Source organism: Pyrgilauda ruficollis, unplaced genomic scaffold, assembly GCF_017590135.1.
Source record: "Pyrgilauda ruficollis isolate IOZ18807 unplaced genomic scaffold, ASM1759013v1 scaffold14, whole genome shotgun sequence".
NCBI classification, from domain to species: domain Eukaryota; kingdom Metazoa; phylum Chordata; class Aves; order Passeriformes; family Passeridae; genus Pyrgilauda; species Pyrgilauda ruficollis.
In genome coordinates this window covers 10,708,825-10,735,974 of record NW_024512543.1, presented here as the reverse complement: position 1 = coordinate 10,735,974, position 27,150 = coordinate 10,708,825, and the positions used below count along the sequence as shown (strand labels likewise).

The following is a 27,150-nucleotide window of genomic DNA, read 5'->3' as shown; positions in this document are numbered from 1 at the left end:
ACAGATGTACCTGCCAGCTCTGAAGACTATTTAACAGAATATCCAGCACTTCATGGAGGAACGGATTTGACAGTATAATACTGGAAAGTCAACACCTAATTAGACAGTCATTTTGTCAACACCTAATCAGACAGTCATTCTGAACTGATGTTGCCATTTGTAAAGTTTTATTCTGAGAGCCTGTCAGACAGAGGAGAATTGCTGTGGGTGGTGGAGTGGGGGCTGAATGTACTTATTAAAAAAAAAAATTAATCCTACATCTTCTTAATAAGTAAGGAGGCAGCTTGTTGAAGAAGGAAAGCCTTTTCAAGCCCCAAAGGTAACATTTTCGCAGAGAGAGTACAAATTTGCACTGTCTTCCTTCCAGAATTTGTTTCTACATAGAAAAGATACAAAATCTTCTTCATGGGGATTTTATCTCCTGATGGGATGGGCTGACCTTGGCTGGACACTAGGTGTCCACAAGAGCGGTTCTATCACTCCTCTCCTCAACCACACAGTGGAAAGAAAATACAAGGACTAAAAGCTTATGGGATGAAATAAGACAAGGCAAGATGACTCACCAATTACCATCATGGGCAAAACTGACCCAAGTTGGGAAAATGAGCTTATTACCAATCAAATCAGAAAAGGATAATGGGAAATAAAAAACTAAATATTAAAACACCTTCCCCCACCCCTCCCTTCTTCTGGGCTGAATTTTACTCCTGAGTTCTCTAACTTCTCCCCTCCAGCAGTGCAAGGGGACAGGGAATGGGGGTTGCAGTCAGTTCATCACACATCTTCTCTTCTGCTCCTTTCTTCTGAGGGGGAGTACTCCTCACATTCTTCCCCTGCTCCTGTGTGGGGTCCCTCCCACAGTTCTTCACAAACTGCTCTTGTGCAGATCTCCTGCAGGGTCTCAAGTCCTGCCAGCACACTTGCTTCAGTGTGGGTTCTTCTCTCCACAGGTCCACAAGTCTTGCCAGGAGCCTGTTTCCAGCATGGGCTTCCCAAAGGGTCACAGCCTGATTTGAGCATCCACTCGCTCTGATGTGGGGTCCTTTAGAGGGCAAAAGTAGATATCTGCTACACCATGGACCACCACGGGCTGAAGGGACACACCTTTGCCTCACCAGGGTGCTCTCCACAAGCTGCCAGGGAATCTCTGCTCTGGCACCTGGAGCACCTCCTCCCCTCCTTCTTCAACTGACCATGGTGTCTGGAGAGCTGTTTCTCTCATGTACTCTCACTTCTCTCTCTGGCTGCAATTGCTGTTGCAGTTTTTCCTTCCCTTTATAAATGTGTTATCACAGTGGTGCTTCCACAGTCACTGATGGGTTCGGCCTTGGCCAGCAGTGAGTCCAGCCTGGAGCTGGCTAGAGTTGGCTCTGTCAGACATAGGGGAAGTTTCTGGCAGAAACAGAAACTTTCTGCCAGAGAAAGTCACAGAAGACTACCCACACCTTGCCACACAAACCCAACACACCTGACTATTAAACATATAAAGGCGACTGGCACGCATTAAAACAAGGCAACTCCCTCTCAATAAATTAGCATGCCTGTGTTTACAGGAAGACATAATAGCTGCTATTTATATTGCATTTACATACTTAATTTTCTTTACAAATAAAAGCTTTATGCCTCCCTTTGAGCGTCTCCTTGCAGCCTTTGCTTACAATAGCTACAACTAAACTATTACTCCAAATTAGCCTGGCATTCAGTGTGCATTTGTATTACTCACTTGATTTTTATTGCTTCTTTTAGTTATTATTTTTCCTCTTGGTTCATTCATCAATCATATTTACAAACCCATTGTTGCACTTACTGCCAGCTGAGTGTTCTCACACATTTCAGCACACAGAGAGAAACTGCAAACTAGGGCAGCTCTATTAGGATCTCTAATATTTCTGAGGAGTCTGAAGGTGCTGACAGCTTATGGTCTTCCCAAAGCAAGTGCAAGTGCCTCAAAGTCCATCTATCTGCAATTACTGGAAGGGGTAAAATGACACCGCACGCTTTTCCTCTGAGAATGAATCCTTTCCCCAGAGGTTAGAAATGGGGAACAAAAAGCAAACTACAGTTGGAGATCTGAGGACTGATACTCATTTGAACTTCCGAATAATCATCTGTGCCACGCTGGCTGCTTTTGCAAAGAGAGCTTATTTTGAAGCCGAGTTGATTACCTTCCTTGTTGTTTTGCCAGGCAATTTAAATTAAGAGATACATCAAGACCTAACCCTGAAGTTCTGCCACCCCACAATGCTCAGTGAGAGCAGTGGAAGCAGCTCAAGGATGGCAGAAGCAGGCCTCTATTTTGCTTGGGCTATATACTTCTTTACTTTTTGTCCTCACTCAGTTTTTCTCTTCTTTGCACCAACTTTGTATAGTAGGCACTTCAGAGGGGAGAGTATTAAGAGAGAATTTATTTCTCAGGACTGCAGAAAACGGTGTTCCTCAGGGCTACAGAAAATGGGAAGTAGTTCCAAGAATCCAATCTGGCACATTGTCACCACAGCCCTGTTTGCACACAAGTCCATTGTCAACTGAAGGAACTGGAAAATTATGGCTATTTATCCATTCCTCTCTTTACTCCCTGTTGTGCCTCTTTTGGCAAAGCAGCTGAAGAGTTTGCATTGTTTCAAATTTAATGCTTGCAGATGGTTTTTATTTAGAATTTGTTTTATTGGTGAGACATGCTTCCTCTGTTTATTAAATTGTGCCTACTTTTTGTCATCCGTCATGTTGCCCGCAATTTCTGCGCAGAGCTCGAGGGTAGGGTTTGTTGTTACTGTTGCTGTTGGGTGGGTTACTTTTTTTTTGGGGGGTAATCTGAAACACGATCGAGCTCGCGCATCTTCTCATTCACATTTCCCGCGGAAGAGCATGAGGCTCCCGCCGGGCGGGCAGGGGCGCGGGGCGCTGCCGGGGGAACGGGCGCCCGCCCCGGGACCACTCCGCCTGTGGCCCTGGCCGGCGGGGGAGCCCCGGGGCACGGCCGCGGGCGGGGGTCACGTCCGCGGCAGCGCCCGGGGGTAGCCCGGCGGCTCCGCCGGGACGGGCCCCCTCGGTCGGCCGCTCTCCCCGCGCGGTGCCCCCGGGCCGTCCGGGCGGGTTTTGTCCTCCAGAGCCCCCCCCGAGCCCCCGGCCGGCCGCGGGCGCTGATCGCCGGCGGCTCCGCGCGGAACTCGCAGGCTCCGGAGCAGGAGGTGGGAACCGCGGGCGGTTTGGGCTTGCTCGGCTTCTTCTGCGTTTGTTTTTTGGTGCTTTTTCCCCCCGTAGCTGTATGCGGCTTTTGGGGTTTGTTTTTTATTATTTTGTTGCCCTCCTCTTTTCCCATCGCGGGTATTTGGAAGGAAAGCGGCAATGCCGCGGCCTCGGGAGAGCCTCGGCGGCCCGGGCCGGGCCGGGCCGGGCGGGCCGGCGGCGCCTCCCCCCGGTTCGGGGGGTCCCCGGGCTCGGCCCCCGAACGCCCCTCTCTTCCGTTCTCCATGTCATTTCCTGTGCTAATAAGATGGTGGTCACGGCCGGGAGGGAGGGAGCCGCCGCTGCCGCCTCCGCCGAGCCCGGCCCGGCCCCGGGACCCGTCCTCGCCTGGGACTAGCCAGCGGGGCCGGCGGGGTGGGAGGGCGCAGCCAGCCGGGCTCCCCCCGCCCCTCCCGGGCGGAGCGGGCCCCCCGACGCCGAGGCGGGCTCCCCGCGCCCGCAGTGCCGAGGTGAGTCAGCCTCGCTGGTAGCCAAGGTGGCCACGAAAATGGCTGCGGAGCGCGGGGGGGAAACCCGTCCCAGCCCGGGGGGGAGGTCCGGCCGAGGGGTGCCCGCAGCGGGTGGGGCGGCGCTGAAGACCCGCGGGCACAGGTATCTCCCCCTCTTCCCCGCCCGCTTTTCCCCCTCGGGGCGGGCTGCGCGGGGCCCGGCCCATCCGTGCGGGACACGGTCACCCCCCACCCGGACACGGGCACCCCCCGACCCGTGCGGGACACGGGCACCCCCCCCGGGGGCACGGGCAACCCCCGACCCGTGCGGGACACGGGCAACCCCCGCCCCGGGGGCACGGGCAACCCCCGCGGGACTCAAGCACTCCCGGGGACCTGAGCACCCTGCCTGCGGGATCTGTCGAGCCCCCGTGCACAGAACCCGGGCAGAGCTGCCCTTGCGCTGCTCAGCCGGGATGCTCTCTTAACTCGCAGAAAAACTCCAGATGCACCTTCTTGGGCCTTCTTCCCTCTGTGGGTCTGGGTTGTTGTTTTTTTTTTAAAGTTACAGAATTTCTCAAGTTTCTTTGCAAATGGTGCTATATCGCTTATATTTCAGAGGGAAATGGAAGATGCCTCCAGAGTCCCCTTTTCAGATCCCTAAAAAAAAAAATAAAAGCTGGCCTGTGGGCAAAATTGTTGGCTCACTGTTGCTTCCTCTTTTTCCTGTGATTAATGCTTCTCATTAGTGGGAGGAGAACTGGCAGAACCAGCTTAAAAAAATACCAGCCTAACTGTAAGATAGGATTGTTTTCTAGCACTGCAGGTGTGTGCAGTGGTTTGTTGAGCAGCAGAGGATCCCCAGCTCAAAATATCCAGCAGTCCCTTGGATCCAGTCCTCCCAGCAGGGTTTAATTCCCTGTGAGACTGGCGGAGCACAAGCTCACTGCCTGGTTTGGGCTTCACACCCCCTAAATCTCCATTTGTCTAACGACCAAGATTATAAGCAGGGAAAGTGGAAAGGGAAATGAGTCTCCTGACATTGTAATGAATTGTGTATAAACCGCTTTTGCTTTTCAAGTGCAAGCGGCAGTCAGAAACAAAAGTATTGAGGTGATGGGTGTTTGCTTCTTGCAAGGCGTGCTTTTGGACCAAAGGTGCTCCTGCTCTGGAAGGAATAGTTAGCACAGGGCTGAGTGGCATGGAGCTTTTGAAATACATGCAGCCTGCAAAAGAGTTCAAATGTTGGCGTGGCCAAGGACTGTGTTGGCAAAGGAGGGGTTGGCTGCCAGAACCACTCACCAGAGAGGATTTGAGGTAGCCAGGGGACATGCCAAAGTTTGGCTCTTGGCTGAATGCTGAATTGACAGATCTCACTGTGGCATGGAGTAGCAGGACCTTGGCAAGCTGTTTTTTTCTCCTGCCCAGGAGTCATGTCAAAGGCTGCTGCTCCTTCCAGCTGTTTTTGGAGCATGAAGGAGTTCCTGAAGCTCCTGACTCAGTGCTGGCTTTGGTGCAGAGCTCTCTGGTTTTGACCTGTTGTTCCTCTGGCATCTTTGTGGACCATGCATGAAGCATGGTGCTTTCTGGCGCAGTTATGGGGGATTCTCAATATCAGCCTTATTGCTCACTGATAGCAATTGCTTGCACTTTTTTAACAAGCGAAGGGAAGGAGTACTGTGAGGATAGTACCTGATTTTAAATAATGAGGGCAAAAGCAAGGACTTCTTCAAAACCTGGTATTTTATGAACTGATACAAGGCCCATCTTACTGGGATGGGATTGGGGCAGCTTGTTGCTCGTATTCCTTGCTGGAAAGTGATGGAACTGCTTGAAATTGGAAGGAGCAGTGTTAAGGTTGTGAACACTGCATGAGGAGCCTGAAGCAGGAGGGCTCCTGCGCTGCAGCAGGCTGGCTTTGCGATCAGGGGGGATACAGGCATTGTGGTGAGTGGAAGTTGTCACTCTGAGTCAGGAATCAACGTGTGTATATCAATGAGAAATACAACAAGCCCAGGCAGGAGAGGTCTTTGGTCTTTTTATAGAGGGTGCCATGTACAGTTTATCCTTCTGGGGTTTTTTTTAATATTCTTTTTTCTTTTTGTAACTTCTTTCTCATGCTGGTTAATTCCAAAGTGGAGTTGTGAGGTTTTAGTTGTTGGTTTTTTTCCATGTCCATTTATTCAAGAGAAGTATATGCTTTTACCTGACTCTCTATTCTTAAAGTTGCTGTTAGCCGGACCTGTCCCTTGGTGCTACTAAACCATTCCCAGAGCTCTTAAAATGATGCCTAATATTTGTGATATTTTGGGGTAGCATATCATTATTGCCAATCCAGTGATGTTACATCGATGTGAAAATTTGTGTGGAGAAACTAAATGTAGTCCCAAGGAAAGAATGGTTTGGGTTTGTGTTTTGTTTGATAATCAAATAGTAATGCTATAGGTTAGCTTGGGGACCTTCAGAACAAAGAGATAAGCTTCTAAAACTTGATGTGAAGACTGGACCAGTGAGAAGTAGTGACTTTTGTTTCCAGGGGAGTGAGTGCAGGTGGGAACTTCTGATGCCTCCTCTGCACTGGGGATATGTGTACCTGAGATCTGTGATTTTCCTAAGTAAAACCAAAACAAGCAAATATCACTTTTATTCTTCAGTTTGCATTGCAGCTTTCTGGCATTTTAAGAAATCTGAAATCAGCTGGATGCGCATCAGGGTTTGCTTAATGTATCTTCTTGCATCAGTGCTGCGTTGTCTGATCTGCTCTCTCACCTGAGCACAGACCCTTCAGACCCCAGGGCTGAGAGCTGCTTGAGGCATAGCCAGTGAAGGGCAGTCAGCGCGTGCAATATCTGCTGGCATTGAGCAAGTGGCAGAATTCCTGCTGGTCTGCAACTGGGCAGCCCTGCTGTGGATGCTGGCTTTGCTGCTTCACATTTCACCCCTTGTCATGCTTGTGGCGTTTCTCATTGTGAGCGCGACTGTACAGCGCTCCTGCCTGAGGCTGGCTCGTAGCGGGTGAAGTTTCTTGGACCAGAGCTCTTGTGCAGCTGCAGACAGTTTTAGTGTCTCCTCTTGCACTGATGCCTCCGCAGTAGTGGTGTAAAGAAGGCTTTAATTTCACTGGGTTTTCTGTTCTCCCTGTGACCTCTTCTCTGTTACCAAATGTGTTTTTAAATAAGATCTCTAGAGAAATGTTCCTTCTAAAGCTACCTAGTAAAATGTGGCTTTTCAGGAATTCCTGCTAGTTAAACTTGTCTGTGCAAGTGGATTCCAGTAGCAAGTCCAACCGCCCTAAGAAAAGCAGAGGACAAGGTGAGAGGTTCATGCAGTCCTCTATGGCATCTTTGGAAAGAAGATGAGGGAAAAGTGCTTTGGAAAGGGAAGAATTTTGCAGGTACAGGAGGCCAAAGAGCAATGGAAAACAGAGCAATCCTGTGGCATATTTGAAAGGTAGAGGCAGCCAAGGTGGATGGAGAAGAAAACTGGTGAGGAGGGCGACACAAGTATCCCATGCTGGAGAAGTTTTTATTTTTAATGCCCACCACATGAGGGACAATACTGATGGAAAAGACTGGGAGAATGGAGAGTAAAAAAGCAGAGATGAAGGGAAAAAATTTGACTTGGCAACTAGAATGACATTTTCCATGTCATTTCCATTTAGATATCTGGTCACTGTCCTCTGCACCTAGGCTTTGAAGTTCAGCTAGAATTGAAGGTGGTACTAGCACAGGCATTTTTCCAGCTTCCATCCTGAGCTCTTCACATAAGAACAAGAACATATGTTTTTGCAGAGACAGTCAAACAATTCAAAATATTGACACGTAAAGCTCTGCTGTTGGGTTTCTTGGTCATGGCTCCATTTGTGGGGGCAGGATAATTGTATCCTTAGAACTGTTGCTGAAAGGGCATTTCTCTTTGTAAGGCTGTGTGGCAGTGTTCGGGCTCAGAACAGTTCCTCTGCAGTCAGAAGGTAAAAGCATTATAGATATAATTTAAGGTTTAAGCTGCAGAAACTGGCAGCCTCCGGCAGTCAATCAGTAATGCATACTGCAGAACTGTTTCGGTGCAGTCCCTCGCTCATGGACAGCCATCAGTAAGGGGCCATCAGAAGGGTCTGTCATAAGCCAAGTTGTCCAATTTGAGCATGCTCTGATAAATGGCTTCCTTTCTCTGCCCCCTTTCTTCTCCCTTCCTCAGGCTTTGGCTTTTCAGCAAGGCTGGTTTTCCTTCGCCTGTGGTGACTTGTCCCAGAGGAGGGGCTGCTGTTCTAAAGTCTTGGCATCAAGCCCTACTGGGGCTGCCGCTCCCAGCACTTGCCTTGCTGCCTGTGCTGCTGTCAGCTGGGGCTGGCTTCTGCCCGTGGAAAGCTGGCTGTGGGTAGTGGGGGAGATGTATAAGGACAGAGTGGTAAAAGTTCATGGGAGGTGATGTGGGGGATTAACTCATGAAGCAGCTCTAGGGTTGCTGTAATTAGCTTCCCTGAGAGCCAGCAGTGCTCCTGCCTTGCACAGTGGGGAGCTGGGGCACTGAGCATCCTGTGCTGGTCCCCCAGCCAGGTCATCTCTGTGGGCTGCAGGGCAGTGTCTCCAGGCTCCTGACTATGGATCAGGGCTCTAGGATACACAACTCCAATGGTCCTCCACTAACACCCTTTCAGAGTGTTGAAGGCTGCTAATTGGAGCTGATATTGGTCAGGGCCATCAGTCATTTGCAGGCTGATAATCATTATGAAATATTTTCCAGTGTTTTCCTCTTTTAGTACAATGAAGCTTCATTTTGAAAATGTATCATATAAACTGCATCATAATATTCTGTGTGGAGTTAAATGTGGGCCTTCAGCTGCAGACTCAAAACTAAGTGTTCACAGCATCTTCCTTGAAAGATGTCCTAAGTTTGACCCAGTATGTTCCTCTTTACACCTTTCATTTGTATAAACCTTGGTTTCCTCATGTCTGTGTAAATCAAAGGGATTTGCTGTTGTTTGGGTTTTTAAATTTCTTTTCTTCTGATGCTGCTGGAGTATTTCATGTGGTCTGCTCTTTCTTTGACTCCTTGCTTGGAAATACTAATGAGAATGCTAAATACGCCACAGTTTACAGAGTCCAGTCCTCTTATTAATTCAGGGGAAATTAATGAAAACACTTGGAAACTGACTGAAGAAAAAATCCATACTGATGACACAGAAGCATACTTTTATGAGCAATAAAATATGTTCTATAGTTGTCATGTTTCACACTTAGGCTTGCCGATTATCTTTTCCGAGATCAAATTAGTTCAATCAGCTTTTGAAGACTAGAAGCTTTTAAATTACTAATTTTCTATTCCCTTTGTACAGGTAAAGACAACATTATAATGTATGGTATGTTTGTAAGTTGCTTTTTTCCTTGAAAATTCTACCTCAGGTTACCACCAGGGCCGGCTGCTGTGTGGGTATAGAGGTGCCTGACCCTCAGCGCAGAATCCCACTAGCTAGTGCTGCATTGCTGTTGCAAAGGTGGTAGCTCCAGAACAGCAGATCCACTTATTGCATCTCCTGGATATGCTGAGACAGATGCTAATGTGTCCTCTCTAGCTGTAATGGAGTTAACTGGTGATTGGCTGGGTGTTTTTTTTAACCCAGTCTCATTACCAGTCAGGTGTTTAAATTTTGCTTTTGAATTCTTCTAGGATAGTTGGTGAATGTTTGTAGTCCCTTAGTGACTTGCACATGTGACGTGCTCTCTCTGATTTTTGGACTGAAATTGAATGAGTTCTTGGGCTCTTTCCGTGCTCCTGCTAATCAGTGTTTTAAAAATGTCCATAGTGTAAAGGACCAGGCATGTCTGTGCAACCCAGTACCTTTATGTAGAAGATGCACTTAAGGTTGTGCATATAGACCAGAAGTGCTTGGCCCCTGCTGGAAATGTTTTCTCGTTAGCTGTGTTAGGATATACAGGGTCTGAACACCCCTCTCTCTGTATGGAAGGGAATGTGCAGATCAAATTGTGGTGGTGGTGAATTCAGCACACGGATATCTGGTTTCTTGGCAGATCTGACACTGGGAGTATCTGGACTGCTGCCTGCCCCAAGGAAAAGGGGGTCGGTGTGACCCATGCTCAACCACTACTCATCCAAGCCATGTAACATGAGTCCCTAACCGTAGACAGATTTACCAGCTCTGAATAATGTCTGTTGTGCTGTGAGATCTTATCTTCCTAATGGCCTGCAAGAGGGTACAAATGAGGAGAAATAAATACTGCTCTTGCTTTTGCTTCCTCTGCATTTTGTGGAACAGTTGATGTGTTCTCATTTTGCTTGCTGTGTTTGTTAGTGCTGTTACAGGACTGAGCTAGTTGGTCTGAATTTTGGGAACAAGTGAAAGTAAGATCTGCTCCTGCCTTCTCATTTTCTCCCACATGCTCTTTCCCTTGCTGAATAAGTAAAAAGAAAGGAGCTGCCTGTTGTATCCTGAAGTCCAAATAGAGTGAAACCACTGTAACAAGCACAGAGGAACTGTCCTGTAACATCATTCCACAAAAACAGGCACTAACTAGATAAATGGTGCCAAAGCAGAATTTTAGCTTTGTTTTACACCTGTACTCATAGGTCCCAATGGAATGGGGATTCCCCTGCACCTGAAGCTGCCTGCCTAGAGGTGTTGGTGCTCCAGAGGCTTTACAATTTTATGTTTGATTCTTGAAGCTTTTGAGTTGGATGGTGAGAGGGGGCATTGTTCAATAAGCAGGTGCCTCCTGGAAGTCCAGAGGTCTCTTGTAGGAGTGGAAGTTTCTCATCAGCCTTTGGGGTAAAGAGCTTTGGGTTGTGATTTATAATAGTATGCTCAAGAAACTCTGTCATGTGACTGTATCAAGAGAGAAATTGTATTTTGTGATTCTGGACAGAATTTAGCAGCAGTCTTATTAGAAATCACTGGTGTATGTAAAGGCAGACCAGCACTTGGTTGTTGTTGAGTGGGTTGTTGGTTTTGTGCAGGAAAAGAGAGCTCTGGCAAAATGCACTGAATTTTCTGAGTTGTTGGGTCAGTTTGATTTTAGTGGATAGCTTGGCCATGGCTCACAGACGTGTGTGCAAGTCTGTACATCCATTTGGTCTTCTGACACCACTAAATATTCACCAATGGAAGAAAAAGACAGCATACTGGAGGTTATCTTTCTTTTTAAAAGAAAGGAAAAGCTGGAACTTCTGGAAAAGTGTTGAGTGAAAGGCCATCTTGTTAGAAGATGGATGTGCTTTCAGAGGGGCTAATTTTGACACTAAGGAAATATATGTAGAGCTGATTGCTGGGCAGGTGCCAGTGACTGAAGGGCACCAGAGGCTGAAATGCCAGGTAGTGCTGGCACTTCAGCCCATGACGGTTAGGTTGCATGAATTATGCCTCTGCCTTCCAGCTAATTTTATCCTGTTGATTTTTCATGAATCATTTCCCATCTCTGTGGGTTAGAAATTAAAGTGGAAGTTTGCTAGCCAGAATAGCCACATCTGCTATTTAGAAACTAATGTCTGGGGTTTGTTTCCTGCCCACCCCCATGCTTTCCCTTCCCTTTCCCTTTTTACCTCCATCATTATTGAAATACATGAATCACTAGTGTTGCTTACCCACAAAAACTTTTAGGCTGACCAGCCTGCGCAGGTGCAGGGGTCTTGTGGGTGCATGTGACCTCACTGTGGGCAATGGGGTGGCAGGCAGATGCTCAGTGCTATGTGGCAGGGCCCCAGGTGCACAGGGATGCTGGCAGGACCTGACCAGGGCATCTTGAATTTCCTGCACATGTTTTATAAAACGGTAAAGACACTCCAGTGTCTTTTCCCTCTCCCAACACAGCAGAAGAGCAGGAGTGTGACAGTGGCCCATCCTCATGTGCTTACCAAACACTTGGTCTCTCCAGCTTTTTTGTCTGTCTATGAATGAGAGCAAAAGGTCATTTGGGCAGTAAATTCACATCTCTGCTTCCCTTTGTTGAACTGTGTGCCCTTGAGTGCCACTGGGGCTGACAGCTGGGCCAGCAGCAAGGGAAGGATAAGTTCATTATTCAGAAGTTGAGTGCTACAAGTCAGGATCCAAGGACCCACATGGGAGTCGCGTAGCATGGGGTTCTGTCTGTGAGTTTTGCTGGCAACTGTGCAAAGGAAAAAAGTGCATTCCCTTGAAATAGATACAGTGAGCACTAGGTGAGTGAGAGGAGGTCTCTAGCTTGCTCATGTTCACTTTTAATCAGTCTTGGTGGATCGCAGCAGATGCAGGAGACTGGGTGAGTGATTGTGTTGGGACAGTTTTGAAAATTGCCAAGTGGATGGCCTGGGAAAATAAAAGCTGGGTAGCGTGACGCCAATCCTGGGTAAATATAAAGTTATTCATGCCTGAAAATTGGTGTCATGGAAAGTGTTTTGTACTTCTTAAAAAGGTTTGATTTTGTTCTTGGAGAAGTTTGCTGTTGGTTTAAAGGGACATCTCTAGATGTGATATATAATTACATATAAAAGGCAGCTAACTCAGTGTGTGAGAACCCAGTTAATATCCAATGCCAGAGAAATCAATAAAATATATGTGGCTTAGGAAGTGAATGGAGTGATTGATAGAGAACCAGCATCCAATAAATAAGTGGCAGTATAAACAGTAAGGAGGATGAAGGATACTCTAAGCTGAAGGACAGTACTAGCACACTAATAAATCAACTGTTTGAGAATTGACTTTAAGATGAATATAGAAAATATCATCCCAACATCAAAAGATCACGGTTCTGGCATTGCCACCTTAGATGAGGGGAGCAAATAATCCGGCTATTTTAAGCTAGAGCTTGATCATTTTACAGAAGAGTCTCTGCAACATGATATGTGGAGTCTGTGTTTTCAAAGAAGTAGACTTGATGATCCTTCTCCTCAGATAAGGAGAAGGGAGAAGCCAGTTCTGCCTGACACTTAGTGATGCGGAAGACATGACTCATCACTGGCAAACTGGGTAGATGAAACATACTTGGTGAATTGTAGCTGTTGATAGGGGCAGGACAGTGTAATGCAGTTTGTTTGGTAAATGCTATTATTGAAACCAAATCATTTTCATGCAGACAGGTGGAGATTTATGAACCTGGAAAGGCATGTCCTGAACGTGATCTGTGAAGGGAGGCTGTGTCCTGAGCAGTCCCATGTGAGAACATGGGGGTCAGAATGGGCAGGCAGCCCTGGGGAGCTTTCTGTGCCAAGCAGGAAAAGACAGCCATGATTTTTGGACACAAGCAGGATGGTAATGAATCAGGGTGAGGAGGTCGTTTTACTTCTGTAAACTTTATATTTACTTCAAAATCAGTCTTACATCAGTGTAGCCTCTAGTGCCAGCATCTTGAAGTAATACAGAGAAAATTGGAAGAGTTACACAGAGGAATGATACAAATTGTTGGAAAGCTAGGAAGACACTGCATGGGTATATATCCAGGGTTCTGCTATGTATGTGGTTTTATTCAGTGCTTATCACTATTGCTATCCAAACACCTTTCAGTAGTGATTTAAGGAAGAAGGCTTGCAGCTGCCACTTAGTTGTACTCTTATTCTGTCCTTAGGGAGAAAAATGGTAAAATAACAACTAGTTTTAGTACTGGGGCTCTGTGTCTGTTTGTTTTAACTTTATAAATGTAGGTATATATTTATGTTGAAGCCAGAGGCAAAGAAGTGCAACTGGTAGTTCTGACCAAAGATGGTGAGGTTTATTACAGCCATTAACCTGGGAAGCAATTCTTTCCAGTTGCTCAAAGCAGTGTCCCAGCATGCTGGGTATTTCACCCTTTCCCATCAGGTTCCAGAGCCCTTTGAAAGAACTGTTGCCTGGTGCCCAGAACTAAAAAGACTCACATATGACTTGTCTGTGATGGGGATTAACAACTGAGATAAACTTGTGAAATGTTGGCTTCTCTTGCTCTTGCTAGTCTCAGATGGAGATGTTGTCCTTTTTGTAGGCTAAAAGGAAAGGAGTGGGACATAAGGGGTGTCAGTCAGATTGTCTTAATTCTCATTTCTACCATAAAACTGCGACTCTGTGAGATCAATGCAGGGAGCCAAGTACAGGAAAAATGAGAAGTTTCCATGTATTTTAAAAATGCAAGTCACTTACGTATTCTTTCAGCTGCAGTAAGTACCTGCCTTGGTTCTGTGGCATGTTGCACTGTTTCAGAGGCTTTCAGGCTGCATGGGGGCTTTACATTGTCAGCATCCTGCTTGTTTGAGTACAACACTTAACATGGAGAAGTTGCATCGGGTAATACCTGCTTTGCATAGGCTGTGCTGGTCCATGACAGTGCATGCACCAGCACATGGATCCTTTTCCTACTCTCTCTGAGATTAACAAAGGGCAAATGCTCTGAGACCACAACACACAATTTTGTGACGAATCTTGTAAAGTTATCAGTATGTTCCATCTTCACTAGAAGCCATCATAAAGCAAACTTAAGATTGGTTCAGGGGTTATTTCAGAGGTTTTCTGTCTTCTTCCCCCTCTGAAACGTGTCTGTCATGAAGCAAATCATGGAGAGTTTTGATAACGTTTTGCCAATGAACCATGTAACAGTGACAGTGTGAACTCATCTCACATCGATTTGAGACTACAGGAGAAGTTCCAGGTTGGCAAACTAGAATTTCCCTCTTCCCATCTTATCTGCAGTGAGGATATCAGTGGGAATTTGGTGTTGTGTCACCCCATCCTGTTTGTCCTGTCAGTTGCTGGTCTTGGGCAAGTTAAAACCACTGTGAACTCTCAGCCGTCCCTGCTGTAAAACAGGTTTAAGTTTTGTTGTTTTGAAGCTTACTCTCCAAGCTTCTTCAGAAAGCTGAAGAAAAACTGGTGGTGTTTCCAGGTATCTTTCTTGTAGTCCTGACCTTCTTCAATGTTTTCAGAATTTGAAACTCAAACAAAATATTTCATACTTCCGCTGAATTTATGGCTTCTGAGTGTAGTGGGGTAATTGACAATGAGTTAAACAAGTCCTGGTCATAGCCCATGGCTGCTCAAATCCTACATCATGTGCGACCTATAATTTTCACTAATTAAGTTTGAGTTTGTGACTGCTTCAGCTTGTTACCAGTTGTGCTGGCTGCATTCAGCCTTGCTCTGTGGCCATCAGAGAAGAGTCCTGGCCTTGCAGCAGGCTGGGAAGCAGGTCGTGGGATCTTGCCCTGCTGCCACTAGCCTTTGCTGTGCCGGAACCCTGCTCCGCTGCACCCCCGGGTGGAGGACAGCCTCACCCACAAAAATGTTGTACTTTTGTGAGGAAAGCGCTGTAGCAGCCGTCTAGGCAAAACCAATTTTCCCAGTGGAGCATTGGCTTATATCTCTCTGTGGAGAGTGGTCATCCTCTGAGCAAGCTGCTTCTTCCTCTTACTTTGTGAGATCTTTGGTCTTTCAGAGTTTGTGCTGGCTGTAAGCATGAGCTGCGCAGCCAGCTGGTTCTTCATAAAGTGACCTGAAGTGGTTGGCATGGCCGAGGACCTTGGTAAGGGCATTCACCTCAGGGAGAATGGTCAGCCTGGGTCTTCCATGGCTGTGTGGGGGGCAGCTCAGAGCCTTGAATGCTCTGCTTTATTCCCTGTTCTCATCTTGTCAGTAGCTGACTGTTCTGGATTACTATTTCTGGTAATAATATGCAACTGTAGAAAAACGCGTACGAACTCATGTCCATCTTTCACCATGGGCCTGCGCTTTAAAATGTGGTACAAGCTATGTAAGATCTGCTTTAAAAGAAGAGGGGATGACCTCCAGAAGGTCAGCAGTGAGAAGCTGAGTGAAGGAGCTGTGTGCTGTGAGCTGAAGTGCTGAGAAGGGGATGGATTCCTATATGGCTGTTTCACATGAAAGAATGTCCCAGTCTGGGAAACCTGCCAGTAAAATGTAAAATTAAAGCTCTGTTTTGGAGGCTGATCCATGCAGATAAGAGCCTGTGACTGTTAACTAATAACTACAAGAGTGGCAGTGATAAAGGCAGCATACTTGAGGACAGGAATTCACAGGTTCGTTCATGCTTAACCCCATTTGAAGGTTTTTTCCTGCATTGGAGATTAATAGCTCAGATGTTCTTGTGTTTCCACTTCCCTGATTTTGAGCAATATGGCAGTGCCAATGGAGATCTTAACGTGTGTCATGCAGAAGCATGACAGGTCCTTACCTGCCTTGTAAAGAAAACAGGAGGGTTTATGTGGCACTGCCTGTGAACCCAGGAGTGATCCAGGGATGCCTCTTGGGATTTGTAGCAGTCATGCTGGTGTCCTGGGTTTGCCAAGGGCCATTGTGCACAACTGCATTTGCTGGCCAAAGCACTTGGTGTTGTGTGCAGACAGCGCCTGGGTCATCACAGCATCCCTCTCACCAGGGATTGGCCTTGCTGACATGCTGCTGGGACGTTGCAGTAGGCTGTGTGCCTACTAAATTTAGTAGGCTAAATGTCCTGTAGGCACAGGGACATGCCCAGGTGAGGCCAAGTACACCCTGGGAATACCCTCAGCAGTAACCAAGGAGCCTGCTCTGCCTATGCTTACATGGTGCTTCTTCATGTCATCTGAAATCTTTAGAGACTCTTCATATTTAGGTGCTAGAACAAACACAATTATAAAAACTGCCAAGAAAACCCCAAAACAAGGAAGTGGAGGGAGTGAAAACTGCAGAATATGAACTAGAGTCTTGTAGCTGTAGAAAGCTGAAGGGGGAGGAGAAATGGCAAGAAAGAGAAACCAATGAGCAGTGAAATTACAAAAAATTAAACACCATTTTGAATACATCAGAAGCTAAAAGAGTCCTAAAAGCATGATTATCTGCTGAGGTCTGGAACTGGAGAAATGTCATATGTTTTTTTCCTGGAAGAAAAGCTAAAAGGTGGTACCAGTTACAGGAGCAGTATAATGCTCTGTGTTGTAGCAGTAGCTTGGGAAATTAGCAAATAGCAACTACTACAGCAATACATTTTAAAGTTTACTATTCTGGTTTACTTGTGTCCAGGGATTTTAAAAGGCCTGGCTGAGCAGTGCTCTCTGAGCCATAAATGCTAATTTAAAAATAATTAAAAAAAAAAATAAAAGCATGTATAATGAGTTAGACTTAAAAAAATGTTGTCTGTTACTCATAAGTGAGTAGGCCAATGTCAAGTTTAACTGGGCAAATTAAACTAGGCTACCCACAGTCTGATGTTTGCTTCCAGTAAATAACATAACAGCTGATATGGATCAGAATGGTCATGATTTAAGGGGTATTAATTGTAATAGTCAGTCTGTATAGGTTTTTTTAAATCATTATTTTCTAATGTAATATGATTTTCTGGTGTTGCTATAATTTTACTAAAGGCAAAGCTGTTGGTAAGTCTGGCATGTTTAATGCACTGAAATTGTGCAACAAGTCATGGGAATAAATAGGTGGGATGATTCATTGTGTCACACACACAGTGTTGGAGTGAGTCCAGAGGAGGGAGGGCCATGAAGATGATCAGAGGGCTAGAGCACCTCTCCTGCGAAGACAGGCTGAGAGATTTGGGATTGTTCATCCTGGAGAAGAGAAGGCTCCAGGGAGACCTGATTACTGACTTTTAGTACCTGAAGGGAGCTTTTAAGAAAGCTGGTGACAGATTTTCAGCTGGGCCTGTGGCAGTAGGACAAGGGGGAATGGCTTTAAACTGAAAGAGGGTAGATTTAGATTAGATACCAAAAAAAATTATGTACTGTGAGGGTGGTATGGCGCTGGAACACAGAAAAGCTGTGGCTGCCCCATCCCTGGAAATGTTCAAGGCTGAATTGGATGCTGCTTTGAGCAGCTTGGTCAGGTGGAAGCTGTCTCTGCAGTGGGATTGGAACTAGATTATCGTTAAGGTCCCTTTCATCCCAAGCCATTCTGTGATTCCATACGTAAAAGGAAACCTGACTAAAGGGCTGCAGTGTGACAACAAAAGGAGCCCCATTGCTGGTAGTGTAGTAGTCTCAGCTGGGAATTTTTGGGTTTTTGGCTCAATGCTAATCAAGAGGCAGAAGTTGGTCTCTTCTCCCAATTGACAAGTGATAGGATGAGAGAAAATGCCTTCAGGTTGCACCAGGGTAAGTTTAGATTGGAAATTACAAAAGAGTTATCGAGCATTAAAACAAATTGCCCAGGGGAGTAGCTGAGTCCTCAACTCTGGGAGTTATTTAAAAGACATGTAGCTATGGCACTTAGGGATATGGTTTAGTGATGGACTTGGCAGTGCTAAGTTTATGGTTGGGCTTTATGATTTTAAAGGTCGTTTTCAGCCTAAATGATTCTATGATGTAGTGGTGGACTTCGCAGAGCTAGAGTTATGTTGGACACAATGATCTTAAAGGCCATTTGCAGCCTAAATGATTCTCTTGATTCTAATTCTAAGGTTGTTGGTGTCCTGGGGAAAAAAACAAAGTTAATTTGGATTGTGTTTGTGGGCAACATAAAATCTGGGCAAGTTGCAAATAATGAAAAGAGGTGAGTTAGTGGTGAACTTGAGGTGGCGTGTGTGCTGGGTGGGACAACGAGGAGTTGTGTGACACTCTTAAAGCAGTTGCCTGCTCTCAGAGCAGGTGGGAGGGCTGGCAGGATGCATGGTGGCCTGGGAGCTGCTGCAGGAGCAAGGGCTCTTAGAGCAGCACAGTGGTTCACTGGAAACAGAGCCCCAGCTGAAAACAGAACCCCAGCTGGGCACAGTGACCAGAAAGTGAATGCAACACTTGGACACACGGCAATCCTGAGCAGGGGCAGGGAGGGTGTTATCTCGGTGCAAGGTGCTGCTCCTGCCAGTGTGCTGCGCAGGAATGTTGCTGATAAGTAGGAGGGAGTTCAGGGAGGACCAGGAGAGGGGCAGGCTGCATAATGTGCTATACAGTAAAACACAGCTTCATGTGTGAAGTAAACACAGTGTTTCTTTCTTCTTTTTTCCCCCTTTATTTGGAGCTATGCAGTAGTTTAACCAGAGCTGAAGGAAGCACAGTGACCTTCCTGGCAGGAGGTCAGACTTTGTCATCGCAGGGTTTCTCTCACTCTATAAGACTCCATGGGGCAAGAGTGGGAAAGGAGAAGTCGTTTTATCTTCAGAAACAAATGTATGCATCTCTTCCTACTGAATGATTGGGGGATATGGGTGTTTCAACTCCAGGTGTCCTCTCTGCCAGGCTTCCAACACAGGTGGTTGTTCTGACTGCGAGCATCTGCCCCACAGCCAGCATTCACCTTTCCTGTGACAGTGCAGGTCCCGCACCTAACCAGCTCTGGGGCAGTCCCTATCTCTTCTTGTCTTTTAACATTTTCCAGCTCCCCAAGCTTTCTCCCTCTTCAGCTGCTTTACTGCAGACTTTGCAGAAAAGACTTTTTCTTCTCTGAGGAGGCCAGGTAGGCCCTGATTGCAGCCCTGGCTGGTGAATGGGTACAGGACTGCAGAGCTTTCCTCTTGCTCCAGAGAGCTCGGACAAGGGACTCAGCCTGCCAAAATAATGAGCCTGTCTTTGGTGTTACTATTGCTTTCCTTCTGAATGGCTGTGGCAATTCTGAAAGAAAATGTGTCTTGTTTTGGACGTCCTGTAAAGGCTTAAAAGTGCATCTGTTTGCATGTGTCTAGTTGTTCTTATGCTGGGGTTTTGCTTTCAGACCACTGTATGAGTATTAAGTATCACTCCTTGATAAAGGCTTGATAAACTTCTTTCAGGCTGCACATTGGCATGTGAGAAGTTTGATTGGAAAAGCGAATCATTTGTCCCCTGGCACAAAGCAGAGCCAGAGAGGTTGGGAATGGCATTCCTTCTTGTGGTAAATAGGGCAGAAATGCAGACCAGACTTCCATGGTGTTCAGGCCCATACAAGCATGTGTGGAATAAGAAAATTCCTGTCTTCAGGGGTTTGTGAACATGGATTTAGAAATGCCCTGAGCCAAGTTATGATGGGAATGGGCTCTTCCACCAGTTTCCCTGACAGAAGTGGTCTGATGAGCTGTGGAGATCCCTCTGTCAGCACTGCAAGTGTGCAGCATAACAGAGCATGTCATCTGGCAGAGGACATGGGAGGGGCCATCACAGGGGATTTGGGGGGAGCAGCTGTGAAATCTGCTTGATCTGGTGTGGTACCTGAGAGCAGACAGTTTGTGTGCCTTAGAGGAAGTCTTAAGATAAATGCAAATGAAGAGATGAGCAGCACTCTAATTTATTCCTTTTCTCAAGCTGAGATGCTCTTATGCTTTGTGACCCTTGCAAAAATCTAAATTAAATCCATTCCAAATTATTATCACTTGACCTACCTATATTTTCTCTTCAGCACCATCCCATGATGAGAGGGGAAGCTCCATTGTTTTGGAGCTTGCTGTCCTTAAGCATCATTAAGTGATTGATGATTCTCTGAAGTGCCTTCTGGCTCTTGTGTTGAGCAGAGGGAGAGGCATGTTCACTACGGCAGCCTTGCGTGCCAGAAGGGTGGTGGTGGCTCAGCTCTGGCTGCTGTAAAGGAACATCACAAGCATGATTTGTGTAATCTTGGTGGAGTCCCAAAGGGTGCTGTAGGCACTTACCTGTTCCTGAGGGGTGTCCAGAGCACATAGAAAGCTCTATCTGCAGGGGTGTAGTACACTGTATTCTGTTCTCAGATGGAGACTAGCATGTGTAAGGTTTGTAGGCAGATCCTGGTTCAATACTCCAATCTGCATTACTCTTTCGTGTCCTTCTGCCCCCAAAGACTTGCTCTGAGGTGGTGGTGCTCCATGCTCCCGTAACATACCACACCCATCATTCTTAAATTCCATGTGCAGTTGGAAATCCCATGTGTGTTTTTAATGGGCTCTGTGAAGCATACTTCAGATTCTCCATGCTTCAGGTTGCTCTGTGGTGTCTCACGCTCCTCACCTGACCTGCAGCTGAACTGCTCTTCCCTCCCCAGTGCAGGAACAGGTTTCCATGTGCACGTGTGGGTGCTCTGGTGTGTGATGGCAACTCTTGGTGCCGGGAGGGAGCCTGATCTGCTGGCTGCATCCCGGCCTGGGGAGAAGGCTGTGGTTCCTGGGGGACCAAGGTTGTAATTTCTCAGCTACTCATATTTCTACTCCCTTCCTTCATTCTTTTTTAGAACATGAGTGAGAACTTGAAGGACTGTTTGATCCAGACCCAGGCTTCCTTAGGGGAGATGGTGACGATAAAAACAGAGGCCTGCTCTCCACACCGGGACCAGGAGTATGGACAGCCTTGGTATGTGGCTGAGCTTTAGTCTGATGTACTCTAACCCCTTATCTCCACCTACCTCTCAGCTTAAAGGTGGTATTGGGGAATATACTTAAGCTGCTTGAAGTTATTAAAGCTCTTCCTTGTGAGGTCTGCCTTGGGGTGTTTGACAGGGGTGGTCACCTACTCATGTGCCCCTACTGTAGCTGAAGATATTTTCTGCTGTGGGCTTTAGCCTTAAGGATCTGATGCACCAGCTTTTGGCAGGTTGGGTGGCAAGTTTAATTATTTCTCTACTACAGTTGTGGGACTGAAGGAGTTGGTCAGGCCCCATTGCTTCAGCTTCTCTCTGTGTGCAGTCCCAGCATCTTGCTAGGTTAACATCATCCTTGTGTTGTTCCCTCCTCAGCTCTGGAAGGCCTGACCCGCAGTCCATGGAGATGGAACCCAAGAAACTGAAAGGAAAACGGGATGTAATCATGACCAAGAGCTTTCAGCAAGTGGATTTCTGGTGTAAGTGTCTTGTGAGTGAGGGAAAAGCACCACTGCTGCTTGTGTAGACTTTGGTCTTCCCTGTCATTAGGGGCAGGGAGCAGAGGAAAAAAAAAGCCAAGGATAAATTTGCATTCTCATCTGAAAAGACTGGCATGGTTGGTAGGGAAATTGTTGCACAGAAGCAGCTTGTCCCTGAAGGGGCTAGGCAGAATTAGGGAGGTAGGAGAAAAGCAAGCTGGAAACATGAAAATGCACATTGGAAAACCCAATGACTTGAATTCAGAAACTGCAAAGGGAGCATTGGGCAGATGACAACTGTTTCCCTCATATTCTGGAAAGAAAACTGCTGCCATTTATGTTGGCATATCTACAAATTATCAACTAGTAGACCTGCATCTCTGTCTGGAGACAGGACAGGTGCTGGGGATGCTGTCTCTCTCCCAAGCACAGAATGAAGGCTATATGATGAGGGTATTTTTACCTCCCCTCTGATGTGTGGGGAATCAGACCTTTTGGCTGGAGGACTTACTGCTAACCAGGGATGTGCAGGGAGCCCTCAGCCTGTCTCTGCAGGAGGTGACAGGGTCTTTCTGTGTGTGTGCAGCCATCAGTGGCAAATGCATGCAGCGCACCAGGGCTCAGGCAGGTGCAGGTGTTGGTAGGGGAGGTGTGGGATGGGGCAGAGCCCGTGTTGAGAGGCGTAGCAGAACAAGGGGTCAGCCAGTGAAACATCTGTGTGTGTAGGCTGCGGTCTGGGGAGGGGGCTCGGGACGAGTGTGGGAATTCATAGGATTAGAGGATTTTAGGAGAGCTGGGAAAAAGAAAGGCTTCAGAGACAGTAAGGAGCTGTTCTGAGTGCTGTGCATCATGTGTGCCCTACCTAACCCCTGTTTCCTTCACATCTGCAGTCTGTGAGTCCTGCCAGGAGTACTTTGTGGATGAGTGTCCAAACCATGGCCCCCCGGTGTTTGTGTCTGACACCCCAGTGCCCGTTGGCATTCCGGACCGGGCAGCGCTGACCATCCCGCCTGGAATGGAGGTGGTTAAAGAGCCCAGTGGGGAGAACGACGTGCGCTGTATGAACGAGGTGATCCCCAAAGGTCACATCTTTGGGCCCTACGAGGGGCAGATCTCTAGCCAGGACAGGTCTGCAGGATTCTTCTCATGGCTGGTGAGTGACAAATTTCCACAACTAAGTGACACCTCAGCCGTGCAATTCAGAGCTGGGGGAGTCATGGACTTGTGGAGCCAGACCTTAGCCATCTTCCCCCTTCTCTGAAGGTCTTCCACTGGCCACATGGGCACTACATCAGCATCGACCTGCCGTAAATATTGGCAGCTTAAGGGTATATAGGTAGATGATCTAGAGATTGCAGAGTTCTCTCATGGGTCCCTAGCACTCTCTCCCAGCCTGCCTGAGCAGAGGAGGTGTCCAAGAAGCCAGAAAAAAAGATCCAGTCCATCAGGAACTGATCTATATGCAGATTCAAGCACCAAAACTTTTTTTCCCCTCATACTACATGACTTGGTTAGCATATGAGATGGAGAGATCACTGGATCAACACATGTTAATTATGAGAATTGCACTGTAGGACTTGAGTTATTATTGGGAAAAAATTGAGAGCTGCTGATGTGAAATGCTCCTCACACTTTTCTGTCTGTAGAATAAATGTGAGTCTCAGCCCTGTCCCAAAAAGGAAGTTAATATTTTTTATCCCAGGATTGTTAATGATATTGTCAGCTGCATCCACAGTTACAGATATTTGTACATAGAAAAACAGCTCTCAGTTCAGAGTAGCCTCTATGCACTCCAGGTCAGCAGCCTGTAGTACCAGGAGAGCTGAGATTCACAGCATAGAGTTTCATGCCATGACTCAAAGCCAGAACTAAAGCAGTGATTTAAGATTCATAGACCTTCTCCTGCCTGGACCAGCTGGTTGACATGCTGCATCCATTCTCTTGCTCCACAGATCGTTGATAAGAACAACCGCTACAAATCCATTGATGGGACAGATGAAACCAAAGCAAACTGGATGAGGTGAGTCCAGTTCTCTTCTGCCTTCCCTTTTGGGACTCTGTCTTCCAGAGAGAGACCATCAAATACTCCTTGCTGTTTTGTAACCAAAATGTCACCACCATTTTGCAAGTGGTGTGCTTGTACTCTTTCAGTATTTATTGTAATTAGTATCTTTGGCATCAGATTCAAAGAAAGGGTCTAAAAAAAGACAAGAATGTGTATATGGAGGATCACTATTTTCTGGAATGTGAATAAATGTTAAAGATGATCTTATTTATCTCTTTACTCTTACAAGCACTGACAGGTCTCACTCCATTTTTTTACTCATTTTTTTATGTTATGTTCAAATATTTGCAAAATGCTTTGCATTGCCCCCGAGGTAACATTCGATTCTGTTTGGGGTTTTTTTTTTCCTGTCCTTACTCATTTGACAGATACTAAAAGAGATTCTTTTGCTTTCTTTCTGGGCTTAATTTGAAGCAGCTGTCCGTGCTGGCTGTGGGTTGGCAGTGTCAGCTGTCCTGTGCGAGGAGAAGGGCGAGCTGGGCGACTGAAGGCAGGGCTGACGCGTGTGCTTGCGCTCCCTCTGCCGGGCCTGCGCCTCGGCAGCGCGGCTGGCTCTGCTGCGGCCGCTGCAGCACGGAGGGACGTGTGCGTGTGTGCCCATGGGGCCGTGCTTCTGTGTTGGCATGTGTCTGCAAGACATCGGTCACTGAGGCCTCGTACGTGTGGCGAGTCACCAGAACGGGGCATTGCTGCACGGTGAGGCCCGTCAGACCAGTGCTGCTTCCGTGGGGAACTTTGGAAGTGGCTTTTATCAGGAAGGCATTTCCTACAAGAATAAGGCAGCGTGGGATTATCTGGTTTGTTGGCCTGGGTGTCTAGGATTTTCAGTTGTCCCTCGTTACTGGAATAAAAAGCATGAAGTACAGGTAAATGCAAGATTGGCCTAACTGGTCACATCTGGTTGCACCACGTTTGGCCATTTCAGTCTTCACATGGATAGCAGCTGTTCTGACATTTATGTTCATAAAGTTCAGCAAAGGATTTCATTTTTCTGTAAGGATTGCAGCTGCTACATTTGTTCACTGCTGGGTGAGATAAAATACTAGACTAGGGCTGAAGCTGGGATCATCACTTCAAAAAGAAGCAGCGATACAGTGAAGAGATCAGGTAGGCAGACATATATCTAGAAGTAAAGAATGCAAAGTTCAAAAATCTGCATAGATCTGGATCTTTGTGGTCTGCAGGACAGTGAAGCTGGGGTAAAACACAGTCTTGGAAAGCAAAAATTCTATAATGAGCTCTTCTTCCTACTGCCGTGAACATAAGCTTGATGTCTGGATTTAAATGGGCACTACTTGTGGTGCTAACACCAAGAGCAGAATAGTCTTGCCTAAACTTGTATTTGCCATGGTTCAGTCTGAGTGTGGTCTGGGCCATTGTGTACAGCCTTGAAAGGCATGGAGGGTTATGGCTTTGTGGAAAGGAGATGTTTGTGACCTCTCATGGGAAGGGTGTATCAAGGGTCTCTGCAGGCTATACCAGTCTTACTGACCTTTCTGATTTTACTCTTGAAAAGTGCTTATAACCAGTAGTATTATGTAGAGTCTGACTGACAGCTCAAGTGGCAATAGGAGTCCTCAAAAAGCCTTGATTTTGTTTGTTAGCACCTTTTAGACTCAGGCGTGCTCAATATTCTGTGCTAGAACATCACCTGACACTGAAATCACACACAAAAACCACACTTGACTTCCAGGACGCTGTACACAGCGCTCTTTTTGTTTTTCAGATGGTGCTCTTTGCTATCACTCACAGATGGAGTGCTTTGCAAAGCAGATCTACTCACCTTCTGGGTAGGTGGGTATGGCATGGGGAGGGCAGCTTGGGCTGACTCCTCTCTCTTCTTGTAGATCTGACTATTGTTTCTGTTGTTTGAATACCACACCTGAGTCCATTTTCATGTTGCCTGAGGACAGTATATGCACTGCAGCGCTTGCTGGTTTAATTTCAACTGCCTGTTTACCCAAGGCAGTGGATGACAGGGAGGGAGGAGTAACAAGTGTAGCAGATGGTATGGCAGTGGTAATATCCTCTTGTCCTTTCCCTGATCAGTCAGTTAGTCAAGACAAACTCCTGATGCTGGGAGCACGTTCTCCTAAGCTGGCTGCTGGCACACAGCTAATGCACCCTTCATCTCTGTCCAGAGTAAAGCCCTGCTGTTTGCAATACTTCATGAAACTCCATGACTTCAACATATGCAAACATCTTCCTCTGTTTTTATTTTTCTGGATTGCAGCAAGCAAAATTATTGCTTTCTTGGACACAAACCATAAATTGCTGCTGATGGCAGTTCTTGGGGCTTCTGAAGGGTTGCAGAGGACCATCCATTTTCCTGGCAGCTTCTGAGGAAATTCTCTTACTCAGTTGTTGGTGTCCTGTAAAAATAATGGATCTGACAAAAAAAGCCAGAAGTAATTCAGAAAGTCCAGGAAAGTTCATCTTTCTGTGTATGAATCACTTGGCCCAGAACGAGATATAGGATAGAAACTGGCAGTGCCTAACCAACTGTTGAAGTGTAGTGCCTCATGTTTGGGGTTTCTAGCATATTTTGAGCATTTATAGTCTGTAACCCTTCTTACATGTGAGTTCCTGAATTCTTAGGCTTTTGGCACAGTATAAATTCATCCTTTGCCTTAGCTAATGAAAAGGCTGAAGTAAGACTTTCTCACTGCTTTCTCCTTAGCTTTCCTTTCTGCCCCCTTTCCTTTCCAAACATAGTGGCAGAGATCATGGGGAGCCAGACTGTCCTGTAAATCATCCTGTATCTCCTTATAGTGGAGGCATCTCTGATTTGACTTTTCATACAATAATAGAGCTTGGAAGGGAGCTCTGGTCAGGTGTTCCCATAGCCTGCTTAAAGCAGGACCAACTTTGACTGGTGGATCTTTTACGTATGGAGCTGCTGTTTCAACTTTACAGAACCTTTTAAAAATAAGCATTTAGAAAACAGGCAGGGTTACTGTGACTGCCCTTGTGTTCAGGGTGAGTAAAAACCACCAGCCTATGAATGTCATTCTGTTGAATGTCATAAACTGATTTCTGCTACCTTGTGGCACAAATGTTCTTATCTATTACAGAGTCAAATTTATATTACAAATTTACGCAGAGCATAAAAAAGCCCCCACTTAAATTACTGTGGGGCTGTGATCCTCACAGAGCCCTGGGAAAAATTACATGCTTGTTTCTTGGAGGCCAGGAAAAGTGAAGTTGATTGATATTTTTGTGGGGTAATCATTAAGTGCCTACTGTTCAGTGTGTCTTGCACTTTCAGATTAACCTGGGCTGAGGTGTGAGTTCACAATCTCACAGCTGGGGCTGCTCTGGAGCTTGCCGAAACCCTCATGGCACCACCAGAGAGATACTTGTAGATGTCAGTGACTGCCTCTAGGGACATAAGGCATGCTAGGGGAGAAAAGGATCCCTCTGATGGTAACACTGCCTGCATTTTTATAAGGAGGAGGTTGATGTGCCTCTTAGGAACCTAGGGTTAATTGAATTTGTGATTAAAACTGGCCAGAGCTCATTACTTGATGTGTGGCAAGTTTGCTATTGGAATATGTAAATTAGATTGTTTTGACCTACGTCCTGCTGGAGCATATGAGTGGAAACACTAAAATCTGAATATCCAGGCCTACCATAAGCTGTCCTAAGTGCACTTGATGGGATATCCTGTCTGGGAAGAGCGAATAGGGCTCTAATTCCCCATCGGTGCAGCTTTGCTGATGACAGCAGCCATCAGTTTGG

General features: G+C 46.5%; 1 protein-coding gene across 5 annotated transcripts in view; it reads left to right on the top strand.

Moving 5' to 3' along the window:
* Positions 1 to 3,014: 3,014 nt before the first annotated feature.
* PRDM11 (PR/SET domain 11) overlaps positions 3,015 to 27,150 on the top strand; it is a 48,777-nt gene continuing 24,641 nt past the window's right edge. For 3 of the 5 annotated variants that reach the window (XM_041459820.1, XM_041459821.1, XM_041459818.1), the window contains exons 1-5: positions 3,299 to 3,695; positions 20,740 to 20,858; positions 21,241 to 21,344; positions 22,235 to 22,497; positions 23,297 to 23,364. In XM_041459820.1, coding sequence (XP_041315754.1) covers positions 3,471 to 3,695; positions 20,740 to 20,858; positions 21,241 to 21,344; positions 22,235 to 22,497; positions 23,297 to 23,364 — 779 coding nt within the window. In that variant the 5' untranslated portion in view covers positions 3,299 to 3,470. Of the gene's footprint in view, positions 3,189 to 3,298; positions 3,696 to 20,739; positions 20,859 to 21,240; positions 21,345 to 22,234; positions 22,498 to 23,296; positions 23,365 to 27,150 lie in introns of those variants that run through there. The other 2 variants (XM_041459819.1, XM_041459823.1) reach the window with 2 other exon arrangements.